Source organism: Ictidomys tridecemlineatus, chromosome 10 (assembly GCF_052094955.1).
Source record: "Ictidomys tridecemlineatus isolate mIctTri1 chromosome 10, mIctTri1.hap1, whole genome shotgun sequence".
NCBI lineage: Eukaryota > Metazoa > Chordata > Mammalia > Rodentia > Sciuridae > Ictidomys > Ictidomys tridecemlineatus.
The window spans coordinates 85,843,204-85,858,943 of record NC_135486.1 but is presented as its reverse complement, the minus strand read 5'-3'; the positions used below and the strand labels follow the sequence as shown (position 1 = coordinate 85,858,943).

General features: G+C 39.2%; 1 protein-coding gene across 1 annotated transcript in view; it reads right to left on the bottom strand.

Moving 5' to 3' along the window:
- Cubn (cubilin) overlaps nucleotides 1–15,740 on the bottom strand; it is a 268,053-nt gene that overhangs the window by 127,447 nt on the left and 124,866 nt on the right. Inside the window, exons 30-31 of the mRNA XM_078023361.1 lie at nucleotides 12,304–12,478; nucleotides 10,635–10,804 (exon numbers count right to left, since the gene is read on the bottom strand). Coding sequence (XP_077879487.1) covers nucleotides 10,635–10,804; nucleotides 12,304–12,478 — 345 coding nt within the window. The remainder of the gene's footprint in view (nucleotides 1–10,634; nucleotides 10,805–12,303; nucleotides 12,479–15,740) is intronic.

Genomic DNA, 15,740 nt, shown 5'->3' with positions numbered 1-15,740 from the left:
AAGCATACAGCATATTTTATAATCCCCAAAGTATCAAAATGCTTTACCTAAGCTTCAGAGTTGAGCTTCCCATGCAAAGAAATTAGGGAATATATATGAATGTGCTTTTATATTTTCATGTTTTGCACTATTACTTTTTCTTTCTTTCTTGTAAACCTCCTGAAATGTATCAAAATAATGTATGTATGGAGTGATAAAATTTGCTAATATATTAAAGAACGTGTAAAAAATTACAATACATATTTTAAGATTTTTAAAAAATTTATATAAAAATGGGTGCTGTTTTCGAATTCATGTGGATACTGAGCAAAGAGCTAAGGGTTATAGGTCCAGTTCTGTGCACCTAAGATTCACAATTTTATTTGTTTTTCCCCCTTTTCTTTCTTTTAAGGTTCACAATTTTACAAAAGATAACTTAAGACTTTTAACATGGTATTGATAGTAATAGAAACAGTGGTCGAAATAGAAAAATTAAGAGTAGCAGCAATTACTAATCTGTAGCAGACATTAACAAGAACTTTTTTAAAAATGTTTTTTAGTTATAAATGGGCACAGCATCTTTATTTTATTATTATTTTATTTTTATGTAGTGCTGAGGATCGCACCCAGTGCCTTACACATGCTAAGTGAGTGCTCTACCACTGAGCCCCAGCCCCAGCCCCATTGACAAGTTCTTTATACACATTTCTAAAAAGTTAATTCTTCTTACTGCTTCATTTTGTAGTTGAGAAAACAGGCTTAGAAAACATGTTATTTGCTCTTAGTCTCACACTTGGAGGGGCAAAGTATTAACTATCTTATTGGCCTCTGATCAATTATCATTAAACTAAGAGAAAAGGTAAAGTTAAACTTTATTCAATCAGTTAGAATATGGAGAGACCACGGTTCTGTGAAGCCAAGGTATCATGGTCTCCTAGAAAGATAATCTTGAGAGCTCTCAAAATAGAATGGAAATCTTCCACCATTTATCTAGAACGGCACTAAAGCATCCTTGGTAGTATTTTAGCAAGTCTTAGGTTGCACTGCGGCAGATTTCAGGGTGGCTGGCATCTGTCATGCATTCCATTCCACTGAAAATGCATGGGATTCCCAGCATGGCTAATTTAGTAGGATATGTAGCAAAGAGCACAGTGTCTAGGCCAACAAATAAACCAGAATTTATATCCCTTAGTTCTAACCTGAATTCTGTTCTTGAATTCAGATCTAAATCTATGCCTTGCCCTTTTCTGGTCTAATTACAATTCTCTGGTCTAGTGTGGACTCTTTTCTCACCTTGACCCTGGTCTAATTTGGCTTTCATCCTGGTTTTTATCCTTGACTTCATTTTTAACTCCATCTGGCAACACATGTCTCCTGCTATAAGTTGCCTCAAAGCTTATAAAGGTGAAAATGTGATGAAGGATAAGATATTTAGGGTACAAAAGGGATAATTCACATCAAGGTACAAAATCAATTTTGAGGCTAGAGGGTTCATGAAATATTTTCATGTGTTATATATGGCACTGTACCTGGCTGATGGAATCCAATTTTCAAGTTTGCACTGCTCCAAGATAGGGGAAATATTTAATGATAGGGAGGGGAATCCCTCAGGAAATTATACAAGCTGTTAAAGTCATAAATGTAAGTAAGGAAGGAAATGAAAATATTACTCATTCCAGCAGCTTTTCTTGGGGGTAGGGAGTAAGGAAGCATCGGTTTCCTCCAACAGTGATGTTTTCCAGGTACACTGCTCTGAAATTAAATACCAAGCCAAATTTGCAGCCCCACATCTCATGTCAGGACTTTCTCCCTCCTGTTCCTTTACTCTATATTATCTGAACTCTGTCTTCACATTTTACAGAAGTCTATAAACTCTAATAATTTATAGTTGTTGTAAGCTGTGACTTGAAGATGCCGGAAAATGTTGATATGAAAAGAAATCCAAGATGCTTATTTTACCTTCACAAAGAAACAAGCATTTAAGGAAATTCTGAATTTAAAATGTCAACAAAACAAAACCCAAACCTAACACATTGAGAGCTGTGCTTCAATTCAGCCCTTTCTTGGCTTGGGGGCTGCAATGTATTGATTGGCACAGCTTCTGGTGATTAATTTGACACTCAATGCAAAATGGCTAAGCAGGTTTTCCAAGGCAAGTCACAAAATAAGCGTTTTAAAGAGATCATCCTCAAGTAGCTAGCAGACACTAAAATTATGGTGGAGAGTAAAGAAGGAAGGGAAGAAATGAGAAAGAGACAGAGGAACAGAGAGATTTCTGTCATGGGTTCATCAGTAAAATAGTAAATTTAAAGAGGTATTGTTTCCATTGTCTGTGAAGCAAGGAGTTCTATTATCCCTGTTTCTTTTTGTTCTGCTTGGGAAATGATCAATGTTTTAAAAGGAAACATACCATGGGTGGTGTCTTAAAAAAATAAAACAAAATATGGATAGCAGTGTGTAATGGGCCTGCCCTGTTTCACCCTGTGCCCTATTGTCAGATAATGTGAACAACAACAGAGAGAACCTTTGGAGAACCGGTGGGGGATCTGGGCTTTTTCAGTTCAAATCAGATATTTTGCTTTCTTTCTCCTAGATGAGGACAAAGCTTCACAAAGAAAACAGTTACTAATCATGTGCTCTTTTTATTTTTGTACTAGGCTGTTTGCCTTGGTGTATATTTTCTCCTAATGAGAGGCTGGTGGGGACTGTTCCCTGCTTGCTTTATCTGCCCCTTACTGATTCTCCCAAGGCCGACATTCCATTGAGCTGAGCAAAGAGGATGCTGAAAGCTGAGGTCGCAGTCTCCAGGGGCCAGCTGGTGCCCCTGAGCTGCCTTCCCCTCTCCACATTCTCATACTGAGCTACAACCCGCATTTCCCAGAGATCAATAAGAGCCTGCAGAGCTACAGGAACCTCAGGCTCAGAAGAGAAGCTAATTAAGTAATTACACTGCCAGTTGGAGGTCACTGTAATACTCAGCCTTCATGAAGGGGAACATAATGAAACTACTTTCTTGAGCTGACCACACAGCCATCCCCAACCAGTGGGTCCCACTGTGGCCTTAGCAAGAAAGGCAAGTGTCAGTGCAGACACTCTGAGGTTAATTAACACCAGAAAAACACTGGGAAGTGATTGAGAAGAAAGTGCAAACATATTACCAAATGTGTTGAAATGTGACTGTAAGCAGCTCCCATGATTCATCCCCATTTTAACAGAAGTCCAAAAATTCCGTTTTTGTCTTTTTTCATTTAGTCTGTATGAAATACTAGAAAATACACCTCTGCAGTGTTACCTAAGTCCTCACACCGCTCAATATAGTGAGATCATATATTAATTCCGGCAGGTGTTGTCTGCAGTTTTGCACCAAAGCACTGATCACTGCAGGAGTACAGATGACAAGAAGTCATTTATTCAGCCATGCATCTATTAGGAATTCATGTAGCAAACAGATTGGCGCCTTCAGGTACAAAGACTCCTGCCATGGGTTATATGAAAGCGGATGGAAGTTGTGCATTATTGTTTCATTTTTAAACTTTCATCTGTTTCTTCTGCTTGAAGAATTTTGCATTAGTTCCAAGAGTAATGGCTTAGAGTCTTAAGTTGCCCCCACTTGGGACAAATGGGGACTCAGCCTACTACTACAAGAAGACCTCTCATTTTCATATCCAGATGAGTATAGAAACAGACTCTTATCCAATGCTTGGTGTTCTTACTTCCCAGAGAGTGAACCTGAGCAACTGTTCAAGTCTGACTTTGACTCTGAGGATGACCCCACACACACCCACCCATATTACCTGATCTTTAGAGTTCACTACATCTGCCCTCTTATTCTCCTCTTCCCTGTTACAAGCACAAATTCTAACCATATGCTCTCCCCTGTCTCTCTCTTTATGCTTGGGTTCCCCAGACACTCAACAAAAACTAAGCCGGAAGTGGTGGCATATGCCTGGCTCAGTAGGCTAAGGCAGGAAGATCCCAAGTTCAAAGCCAGCCTCAGCAATTTAGTGAGGCTCTAAGCAACTTAGCAAGACCCTGTCTCAAAAATAAAATATAAAAAGGGCTGGGGATGTGGCTCAGTAGTTAAGACTCCTGGGTTCAATCTCCAGTTCAAAAGAAAAAAGAAAAAAAAAAGAAACTAAGATCCTCAGGCCATAAAGAGAGTAAATAGTTGTACCACATCCAGAAACCAGGACCTATCTGTGTCTGGCACATAATTAGCAACAAAGATTGAATGAATGAATGAAACCTAGACCTCCAGACTTCCAAGCAAGGGCACTTTCCACTCCATATTTGAATTCCTAACACTCTCCCTTAAATTGATAACTGAAGTCTGGGTTCCTTGGAAATAAAAGCCAAAGTGGCTCCAAAGTAACCCTTATTTTATTTTCTTCCTCTTTTATCCAGTTCCCAGTTTCATGTGTGTGTGTGTGTGTGTGTGTGTGTGTGTGTGTGTGTGTGTGTGTGTGTAATTCTTTACCAAAATACTTATTCTTAATTTAGGAAATACAAGGTTTTCATTTTAGTACTAGTCTTGCTATTGATTCCTACCTAGGCTTGACCCCGAGACCCTTCTATAACTAAATTTCTTTTTCTTTAAGTAAGTAGATGACACAAAATGATCTCTCATGTCTCCTCTTCCAACATAAGCATTCCATGTATCTACATGTTTATGAGTGTTAGCCATAACCGTTAAATTAATATTTCCACTCTAACAGTCCAAAATTATAGAAGCTTTAAAATATAAGGTATCTAGTCCCATCTAAGCATAATTTACCTTTGTATTGAATGGTGCACTCAAGCTCTATTAAAAATTCCCTGAAATAAAAACTATCTGACAGCATCGTTGGCAGCTGGCTATCTTTCTCTTTGCTAATGACTCTGTCTAAGCAACAGGACCAAGAAATTACCTTGACTGTCTCCAAAATGAATGACTGGCTTTGTATGAACTTAAACTGCAGAGATTATTATGTAAGATATTGGACCTTAGGGCAGATTTCACATCCAGTGTCCATCTGGTCGTAATGATAGATGGCTACTGCTTCAATACCTGCCTTCATGAATCCCTGGACAACTAACTCTAACTTGGAGCCAAGCCTCCAGCCTTGCCAGGGCATTGCCCCACCTGGCTCCCAAACCTCTGCAGATCTCATGTCCCCATAATTGGGTCCATTTGGCAACTACACACAATGGATCTCTACCCCAATTTACCTGAACACACCTTTTTTTTAAACATGTTAAAATTTTGTTATAAAAGTGCTTTATGAATTGAAAAGCAAAGATGACTTTGCTTAGATAAAACTTATGTGATTTTTTTCAACATAAATTTATAAATCAGTAAAAAAAAAACTATGTTAGGCCATGTGTTCCAATTTCTCATTCCAGAAAATATGAAATTTATAGAACTAATCTGGCTCCTCTTTGGGTCTCTGCCCTGATAACATGACTTTATCAATTATTGTGTCTCTTGCATTCAAGCTGCCCCTTTTTCCACCAGCACCCCGCCCTCCTGACAAAATGTTAAGTGTCTCTATTATTTTTAAAAAATAACTTTCTGTTCATCTTGTCTTACCCATGGGTTACTGCCTTTTGTCCCCACATGACGTCCATTTCCATAGTTCTGGGGGGAAAGCTCAGAAGTTTCTGACCCATCATGATCTAGAACTTTCTACTACTACCTATATCAAACTTGCTTCTTACAAGGCTATTGAAGACTGAGCTCTTTAGCTCTACTTCAATCTTCATCCTCATTGACCTCTGCTGAGTTTGACATCTTTAACCATCCAGTCTTTACATCTGGATTCCCTTTGGTTTCAATGAGACCATCCTTTCCTGGTTCTCCATTTACCTCTGTGCTAACCCTTTTGAGTTTCTGTTTCCTCTGATTCTTCCTCTGCACCTTTTAAGGTGGTGTTTTCCCAACAAGTTTACTTTTTATAAAAAGTTTTCTTTATAAAATCCTCCTACAAGTGACCAACCTACTCCCATGATTTTAACAGCCCCACAAATATACAGAAGTTGTTCTAAAATGCATATGTCCAACGGAGACCCCCATCCTGAACACCGAACTCCTACTTCAGACTCTAAGGAATCCTTAATCTCAAAAGTTTCTATAGCCTATCCCTCTACTCAGTAAATGCCTGCATCGTTCTTCAAGAAAGTAATGCTAATTGCCGCCTCTCTACCACCCCCCCACCCTCCACCATGTAACTAATCCCTACAAGCTGGTGATTACACCACAACAGTTCTCCAAATGGCCCCACTCATGAGGCCACTGCTCCATATGAGGTCTTCATCATCTCTGATCCAAGCTTTATCCAAACAGCCCATGTTCCTCCCTTTCCTTCTCTGTCAACCCATTCCTCACACTGCTGCTGTTTTTATTGTAAAATTCTGTTCTGAGTAGTATTCCTGTTTCACAGAAAACTTTCACTGACTTCCTGCTTCCTATAGGATAATTTTGAAACTTTCATCAGCGCATAAAAGAGTGTATCCACTTGGAAGTCTTCTGTTGCCCTTGGTCTCCTCATGCCCCCTGCTCCGGTCTACACTCCAGACACAGTATCTCCTTTTCTATCCCCAAAGGTCTCTGTGTGTGCCATTTCCCAATCCTTCTCCCACAGCCTCCCCTTCTGGCCCCATTGCCACAATTCTACCAGTGAAAGAGATTCTATTACTTAAAGGTCACCTCCATTGTGAAAGTGTTCCTGTTACAGGCCCAAAAGAATCAATCCTGCTGTTTTCTCATGATCGTTATGATATTGAATTTGAGGCACACTAAATGCTATGTGCTCTATTCTGAGAAAGACTCTTCAGTAGGTTCTTCTGAAGAGTGTGAGGCCTAGATCAGAGAAAAGAATCTCTGACTCTGGCTGCTAAGCCCATGGCTCCTTCTAATATTCCACACCTCTTCCTTCTCCCAGAGTTCATTGAATACACTTCTCTGGATGTGTTCACATCAGCAGTAGCAGTAGCATGATTATGGCTAGTGCAAACTGTGAGCCTTCTTTGTGACAGTATGCAAATAACCCACATTGTCTCAAATAGCCCCAAACAAACTTGACACGAGTGGTCTCATTATCCCTATTTTAGTTACTGAAAATGTATCTGAAAGATTAAGTTTTTCCTATCTACAAATGGCAAAGTCCAGTCTCAGCCCCAGAAACTGAGCTGCAGAGCTAGATATCTCAGCCACAGCATCATGGTGACACACACTATTGGTATGGTTCACTTTCTGTGTCAGTGACTCACCCAAGTGCTTAGAGGCATCTGGTTCACCATGCCCCTTCAGTCCACTACCTGGGCTTCTCCAATTACTTCATATAGGATTCTCTGGTGCTGACAATTTATCTCAACTATGATTTTTTTTTTTTTTTTGTATTTTGTCTTCTTTTCCCAATAGAAATCCTCCCACTACCTCTGTAGGGGTTTATTTTCCATCTCCATGTCTATGGCCAGATCATATTTGAGTTTTCACTTACTTCTGTTTGTTCCCCTCTGCTACAGTTTGTTAAACCAAGCCCTGCTGCACACTGAGATATGGCCATGATTACCAGAAAACTCTCTCTGTGTATTTGTATCCCACGTAGGTGGAAAATTTTCCTCGTGTCCACAGAAAGGAAAAAACATGGCCATGTTGGGTGTGTGCCTTTAATCTCAGCTTCGGTTGGGTCACATATTGTGCATGTTGAGTTCTATGGATTATAGGCTTTACCAAAGAAAAAGCTGTACCTGGCACCATGCAGAGAAGGTAAGGGAACAAGAGGCAGAGAAATGCCCCCAGCAAGCAAAACTAGGAAGAAACAGTTTGCATCTGGTCCATTAAATGTCTCCTGAAGACCCTCTTTTTGCTCCAAGGTTTATTTAACCTTTATTCTTGAAGCCATTTTAGGAAAGTATAGGGATGCTGGTTATTTTCTAGTTATTTTCTTTCTTCAAACAGCACATACCTTCTCATTGTTTTGCTTCCAATTACTGCTGTTGAAAAGTCAGCATTGTCTGCCACTTCCTGAAAGGTTAGTCTTTCCCCACCTACCCACTCCCTCGACTAACATTAACATTTGTTATTTTTCTTTAGTTTGCTAAAGTATGTTTTTCTATTTATCCTGCTTGGCTGTTTGGGTGATTTTATAAAGTAATCTATCCTTGGTTTTAGTAAAAATCTTAGTCATTAGCACTTCAAATATTACTTTTGCTCCATTTACCTCTCTTTTCCTTTTAGGATTCCAACTGAATGCAAGTTAAACCTTTTCTATATGTCATCCATATGTCTTAACCAGTTTTTCTGTATTTTTAATCCTTGTGATTATGCTTTTTTCCACGAGTCTTCTGATTTTTCATCCAGTTCATTATTTATTCAGCTCAGTTCCTTCTGCAGAGCCTTCTTAATTTTAGCTATTGCATTTATCAGTTCTAAAATTTTCATTTTTTTTCCTCCTACTTACAATGTCTCTTTTTATAGTTTGCAATTCCCTGATTGAAGGACATGGAATAACAATCTCCCACCCCTACCTGGGAGAAAGGATGTGTCCTGGATGGGGAAGGCAAACAATAGGCTCTGGGCTCTGGACTTTCATCCTTTCCCAATAACAATGAGCCTGGTGTGGAGAAGGCAAATGGTGGGCTTTGGCTTCTGGACTTTCATTCCAGTAACAATGGGTTTCGAACTTTTACAACTGATTTCCTGATTCAGACTTTCAACCTGCACAACTAATTTCCTGACTGCCCAGCCAGCACGTCCTAAGTCTCTAATGATTAAGTCACACTAAACATTCTGCTATGATTAACTCTCATTAAACCCCATAAAAAACAGACCCCTTTTGTAACCAGCTGCCATTTTCTCCCCTGCAAATGTGCCATTCTGTCAATGCTTAATAAAGAATCTTGCTGATCTGCTGAGCATCTGCTCTTGTTTTGGTTATTTTTGCTTACACTGATGAAAGTTTAATTTTCACTTTTATGTATATGAGCTTAGTGATCACAGTCGCCTAGTCACCTGTACCTGCTGGTTTCAGTATCTGGCAAATCTGGGTGTGCTTCCATTGTCTGTTACTGGTGCCATGTCTGGTTTCTATTGCATTGTCTTCTGATAAATGTGAACATGGTTGATGGTCTGTTGGCTATTGACCTAGGATGATTTTATCTTTCTTTAAAGATTTTAAATTACCTTTTCCAGAAACCCCATGCCTACCTGCATGAGCAATACACAAGACCCTCTTATTATTCCAGGGCTTGAGGTGTGTGGGGTCCACTTGGGTGACTTGAAGCTGGGTTGTAGTCTCAGTGAAGGTTGCTTTGCCTTAATTTTACCTAGGATATATATAATTTACCAGTACTTTCACCATACTCAGACCCGGGACTCAAATTTTAGTCCTCTTTGCTCTGAGATGCTCTCAGAAGTGTTGCTAACCTCTTTTGGATAAGCAAATGCCCTATATGCAAAAACAGTTCCCAATACTATATTCATATCTCTCCCAGATATAAACTCCAAAATTTCACAGTACCTTATGAGTTCTTTGCTGCTTTTAGAAAGATGCTGTTAAATGTCATCTAAAATTTTAAATTGTCCTTTTTAGGTAAATTGGTCCCAGTAAGCATTATGGAAAATGGATGTCCTACACTTTAAGTTTTCATGATGCTTTGCTAACTTAGACTCTGAATACTCATTTAGAAGGTGAATATACATTCATAAGTCTACTAAACTTTTATTAATGATTTTATAAATTAACACCTAAAATATACTTGAAACAGACTAGACTGCTTTGAAAAATATGAAGAAAAAAAAACCCTCAAAACTCTCCAGTTTTCTTGAATTAAAAAGAAACCAAACCAGTTGGAGTTTGTGTAGGAAACTGTCAGGAAGCGAAAATAGAAAGATCCCATTAACCAAGAGAATCTGGTTTATATTTGAATGAAATGTCTATAAATACAAATGAAACAAGGAAAATGTTTTGATAGAAAATCAGCAGCCAAAAGTTTTAAACTGAAAACAAAAAGAAAACCTCATTTACTCTTACATTAAACACAAAATATTAGTTTCAGGAAAGAATGCTTTAAAGTTTAAACAGCAGAAAGTTTTTATCATTTGACCAACTAATAGCCATATCCCATCTCCCTACCTGTTCTGCCCTAGTAAAAGACTGATTTGTTAAAGTAGCAAATCAAGATATTCAAGAAAAGCAGACCCCTCTGAGACCCTAGAAGCTTAAAAATAATTGATCTAAACTAGTTATTGATAAAATCTATTCCACTATAGTTTCTGGATTCCCTTTGAAGCCAATTCTGGCCAATAAAATGTAAAGGGAATTTTTGAAAATGTTTGCTTTCCTGATTAAAAAAAAAAACATACAAAAGAAGAAACAGATAATATTCCTTCTTCCTTTCTCCAGATGTGAACACAGGTAAGATGTTTAAAAAAAAAAAAAAAGAAAGACTGCAGCCATTTTTTGGTAATGAAATAATAAACACAACAAAAGGCAAAAATGATAAAGGAGAAATTGAACTGCTAAACCCTGCTTTATTATTGGGTAAAAAAAAATGGCTTTATATGTTAAGTTGTCAATAGTTGCCTTTGAAAATACCATCACTAATACATTCACTAATGTACTCACATGGTTTGAGTTTGACTTGAGACAGTGCTTGAAATTTGTGCCACTTACCAAAATGCAAGAGTCTGGAGGTTCAAGATCAAAGTCAGTGAAGTTCAAGAGAACGTGGTGATTTTTCTCAACTTGAATGACCCAAGAACATTCAGTGTTACTCCTATAGTGACTGGGGTAATTGGGAGAATGGATTTCTCCATTGGGAGCCTGGAAAATCCCACCACAACCTGCAAGTGGGAAACCCAATTCGACAATGAGAGGAATCACTGTTGCTTAAACAGGACTATTACCTGGCTGTATAAATCAATATGCCACTTTGCTTGACTATTAGTCTTACTTGGTTCTATGCTAAAAACTTTGAAGAACTGAATATTTACATTAATTCATTCATCCCATTGAACTAAAGAGACATAGATAATACTAAGGTAATGTTTCAACACTTTAAATACTGACACCAAAAGTTAGTCAAAATAATAAGGAAAAATAAGTCCAAATGAAATCATGTTGTCACAAAGCCATAAGATGCTTTCTAGTTGTACTTTAAAATATAGCATACTAAATGTATGATATGTCAAGATCATTGTACTGTCATGTGTAACTAATTAAAACAAATTAAAAAATTAAATTAAATTAAAAAAATATATATATATATATAGCATACTGTAAGAATACTCACTTCCAAAATATTTGACAATCTAGTAGCATACGATTTTGTAAATAATTTAATGCTTGCTTTTTACAATTTTAATATTCTAGATACAGTACAATTACTTAGGTTGTTTTTAATTCCTATAATGTTATCCAATTCCTGGTAATAAAATCCCTATCTATGACCATCATGCCTTTGATTTATGATAACATAAAATAATAGTAAAAAAATTCGACACTTATTTTCTAGTAATTAAGAGTCATCTTGGGGGTAATCTAGACACCGTGTATTATAAATTTATACATAATTTACTTAAGAGAGATTACTATATTGCCTTAGATTTGAAAAAGTGAGGCCATAAATTAGGTAGCCTGGGGCAATACCTCTGTTTGGCATTCCTAGCTGTGGACTTTGGGCAAGTGACTGAATTCCCTAAGCTTCTGTTTCTTCAATGGTTAAGACAGGATATTAATAGGCTACGCTCAGAGTGTGGTTATAAGGATTAAATGGCATAATCTTTGTGATAGAAAAGTATCTGGCACATGGTAAACATTCCACCAATGCCACTATTAGTAGTATTAGTAGTAGTTGTATAAGTTAATGCCTATTAAAATATTTTGTGCCATAATAGGTAATTGATTTAGACTACCTAAGATCTTGGGCAGAAAGATATTATACAATGCATGGCAATTTCTCAGAACTGGCAAATTTAATGTTTACTGTTTTCGCATTTGCCACAAATCCCAAGGTCTGTACTATGGCACAAGGTAATTTGCCATTTATCAATGTCCAGATCTGAGGACAGAGAATAGGCACAAGTCCCTTGGCAACTGAATGCATGTCGCCAGTCACCCTAACTGTTTTTACAGTGAACTTGCAAACTTGTATCTTGTTTTCGCTTAGGCGGTGACATGTAGATAGATTTTTCTGGAAGAGTATTTGTCAAAGCAGTGTTTGTCATTTGGGACATCACAGAATCATCAGGGTGTAACTTTAACACATTCCTCTAATCATTTCATAAAATTTAACAAGGGCTCAGCATAAGTATGGCAAGGGTATTTCCTTTGGTTCACTCACCTCCAGGGACTGCTTGCCATGAGGCATTGAAGCCTCTCCCATTTATGGAGCTGTCGGTCTTAAATCGGATGGCTAGTGCATTTCCAGTGCTGGAGACCTGCATGGGGTTCACAGATGATCGCTGGTAGCACAACTGGGTTAATCTGGGAGAGTAGAAATCAGGGCCTCCATAGACCTAATACGGGGATGGAGGAAAAAAGGACTTAAGAGACATATTTAAGTAATTTCAGCCCTTCCCCTAGCTCCTTATACTCTTGAATCTATTATGATTAGAGACTGAAATGTAAGCCTCCTTGGGTGGGAATGAACTATAACCCTGAGCTGAGTTTTCAAAAGCACTCCCTTTGCCTTGGAACACACAAGTTGAATCACCCACAAAATGCCTGCTTCCTTCATCAGCCAGAACTGTAGAGGTGGACTCAGTAGATGATTCCAGAATCTTCCCTATTTCCTCCCTCATTCCTTCTTCCTCATGTTTCTGGAATTTACTGCTTTCTATGGCAGAGAAACTTCAGCTAATATAGTCTTAAGTCTGATTTTCCGACTCTTATGGGCACATAGGAATAATAGTAGAATTTCGTAAGTTTATGAAATTTGGGTTCACTGAAAACTAGTACTTTTCTAGTTATATGGTTAAGAATTTTCATCTACTCTGCATACTGAATATTTTATAAGATTAAGCATCAAAATATAATGCATTTGCTTCTTCAGAGGAAGTGTGCTCTGGAGTATACTCACAAAGGAAACACTATAGATCTTTCTGTGCCTGCTCCCAGGAGCCTGAACAAGAGCCTCCATGAGAATTACCCCAGACTCTGTAGTTCCTAGATGACTCCCTCTACCTCCACCATTCTTGGCTTCAGACCTCCTACACTCCTCCAAATTTGTCCAACTCTCAGTCTGACTGGGATCCAACAACTCCATGACACATTCCTCAGAAAAGGGTCCCTTTGGTCCCATCTCCATGAAACCTCACACACTGGTTTCTGAATCTTCCCTAGATTCTTCTCTAATATGTGTGAAATCAAAAAGAAGATATTGACCCCCTCATCTTCAGGTCTTGTCAAACTTGAATTTGTAAGGAAAAAGGCCACTGTGGACGAAAGTTTTCAAGTATATTGGCAACTGAGTCCTTCAGAACTGCGCACACACACATACACACACACACACACACACACACACACACACACACACACTTCACACACACTTGCCATGTACACAAATCAACACTCAGGGCCAAAGCCAGGAAAGGGGCTCTCTGGGAGGTCTGTGCTCGGTGTCCCCTCACCTCTTTCATCTGGGCAGCTCTCCCTCATTCCTCAGGCCCCCCCAGCCCACCCTCAGGCCCTCTGCTGACTGATAGGGAAACCACTCAAGTGTTCTCTGGGGAGAGAGAGAGAGAACAAGAAGCCTGCTTTGGGGGTGGAGTACATGATTGGAATCTATAATGACTTCTTTGTCTGATTAATTCCCCCCAGCCATGTGGGGAAAGGCCAAAATGAATGCAACTGCTGTTTCCCAGAGGGCTGAGCACAAGGACTGTAATTGCAAAGGAATGAAGCAAGCCCACTGCTTCGGGCTTATTTGTATTAGAAGGAGCTGATGTTTGTGTGGCCCCCCTAAGTGCCATCAAAAGCAGGACTTCAGGAAGAGCCTCCTGTGGCCCTTTACACATACACATATGCAAATGGAAGGACAGACAGGGCTTCTTGTCTAGGGTCCTTCCCCATTTTCAAGAATTCCCTATCCCACCCCACCCCCAGAGCAGGCAGCTGACCGCGTGTGCTCCCAATCATCCAAGCCCAATAACCCGCACACTTTTAAAGAGAACGCTGAAAACTCATGCTAAGTCCTAACAATGAAAACCTGCACGTCGGCAAAATATCCTTTTGTTTTCTCTGCTCATGAGTCCCCTTGAGATCACAAACATAATGGGTATGAGTTGGCTGGCCTAGAAGCCTCCAGAAGAATAAACACCACCAATTTTGACATTCTTTGCTTCCCCCTCTCGCTGGACTGAACTCACAAACTAGCACCGCACAGAGAACAGCCAGCGCTCACTGCCCACACCAAGCAATTGTCCTGGTTCATTACACCAAGGAGTGGACTTCCTTTCCTGCAGGATGCCAGCTCAGGCTCTCTCTGCAGAGCTTTCTCAGAGACCGAAGTAAAATCAGTGTTTCCATGGCCAACACAATAGAATGGTGATTTGGGCTTTCACAAATAAAACCGATGGTTACCATGTGGCTCAAAGAGGAAAGAGATGGAAAGAATTTCAGGGTGTGGTTCATTCCACTAGAGCATATGACTGCACTTTGGGGGAAAAAGAATTGGTCTGATGATCAGAGATTAAAATGTGTTTTTAGCAAATGTTCAGGAGGGAGAACATTTCAAAGCCTACGGTTTTAATCTGTTTTGAACATTTCTTTCTGCTCTGTTAGCTCCATTTATTGTTACAATCAAGTCAGCATTCCGGAGTTATGAGTAACCACAGGGCTATTGCTTTAGGCAACTGACCACTTTCTGGATGGAGATTTTTGAGGGAAAAAATGGTTCTTGGTTATATCTGGTGAATCCCATAAGTCTGATACCTGGTGACAGTTAGGTCCCACTTGATTGCACTCAGTGGATCAGTGTGCAGCTGAGACATGGGCTGCATTTCTAGACCAAGCATTTCTAGACCTATAACAGGGATATAAACTTTGAAACCTACTGCTCACATGCTATCAGTGACTAAGGAGTGAGGGATGGAAAAAAATCATTTTATTGTTTTTAGCCCAGATTTACCACAGTACTTTCCATCTGAGTCGAACATTTCAGAGAAGCAAAAAGGTTTTGAACAAAAAGTCAAAGGGTTGTTCCTTTCAGCCTTAAGAAGAAAACTTTCCTCACATATTTAAGGACCTTGAGATTTTCCTCCAAACTCTGCTCTTAATGGGATTTGGGAGACCACTGCAATGTCAGCTTGTCCTAATAAAAATAAACCCCAAGCAGATTGCTGCGTTTTCTCAGAAACATTTCTGTGCAGGCATGGGACCTCTCCGAATGCTGCCCGATGCCCCCTAGTCCCTGATTTTTGTCTCTGTGTTATTTAGGCTGTTTGCAAGGAATGACCTCTCTCTCTGCTTTCTCATGTAATGGGTGTGACAAAAAGCACAATAAGCCCATTTACATTTTGCCAAGTGGGCAACAATCACATGCACTTTGGAATATGAGAGTGAAAAGTTTGGAACATGCACATTGCTGTGGAGGATCTGTTGCCAGCCCTCTGTAAGTGTTAAGGGGTTTTATGTAACCAGTAATATCTGTGTTGGCAAGGGAAACCATTTGAGTGCTCCATATGTGAGTGTTAGTCCAACTTCATATTGAGAGTGTGAACATAGGGAGCTGTATTCTCTCCTACAACCTTTTTCTACTTTGAGATGGAATGATTTGGC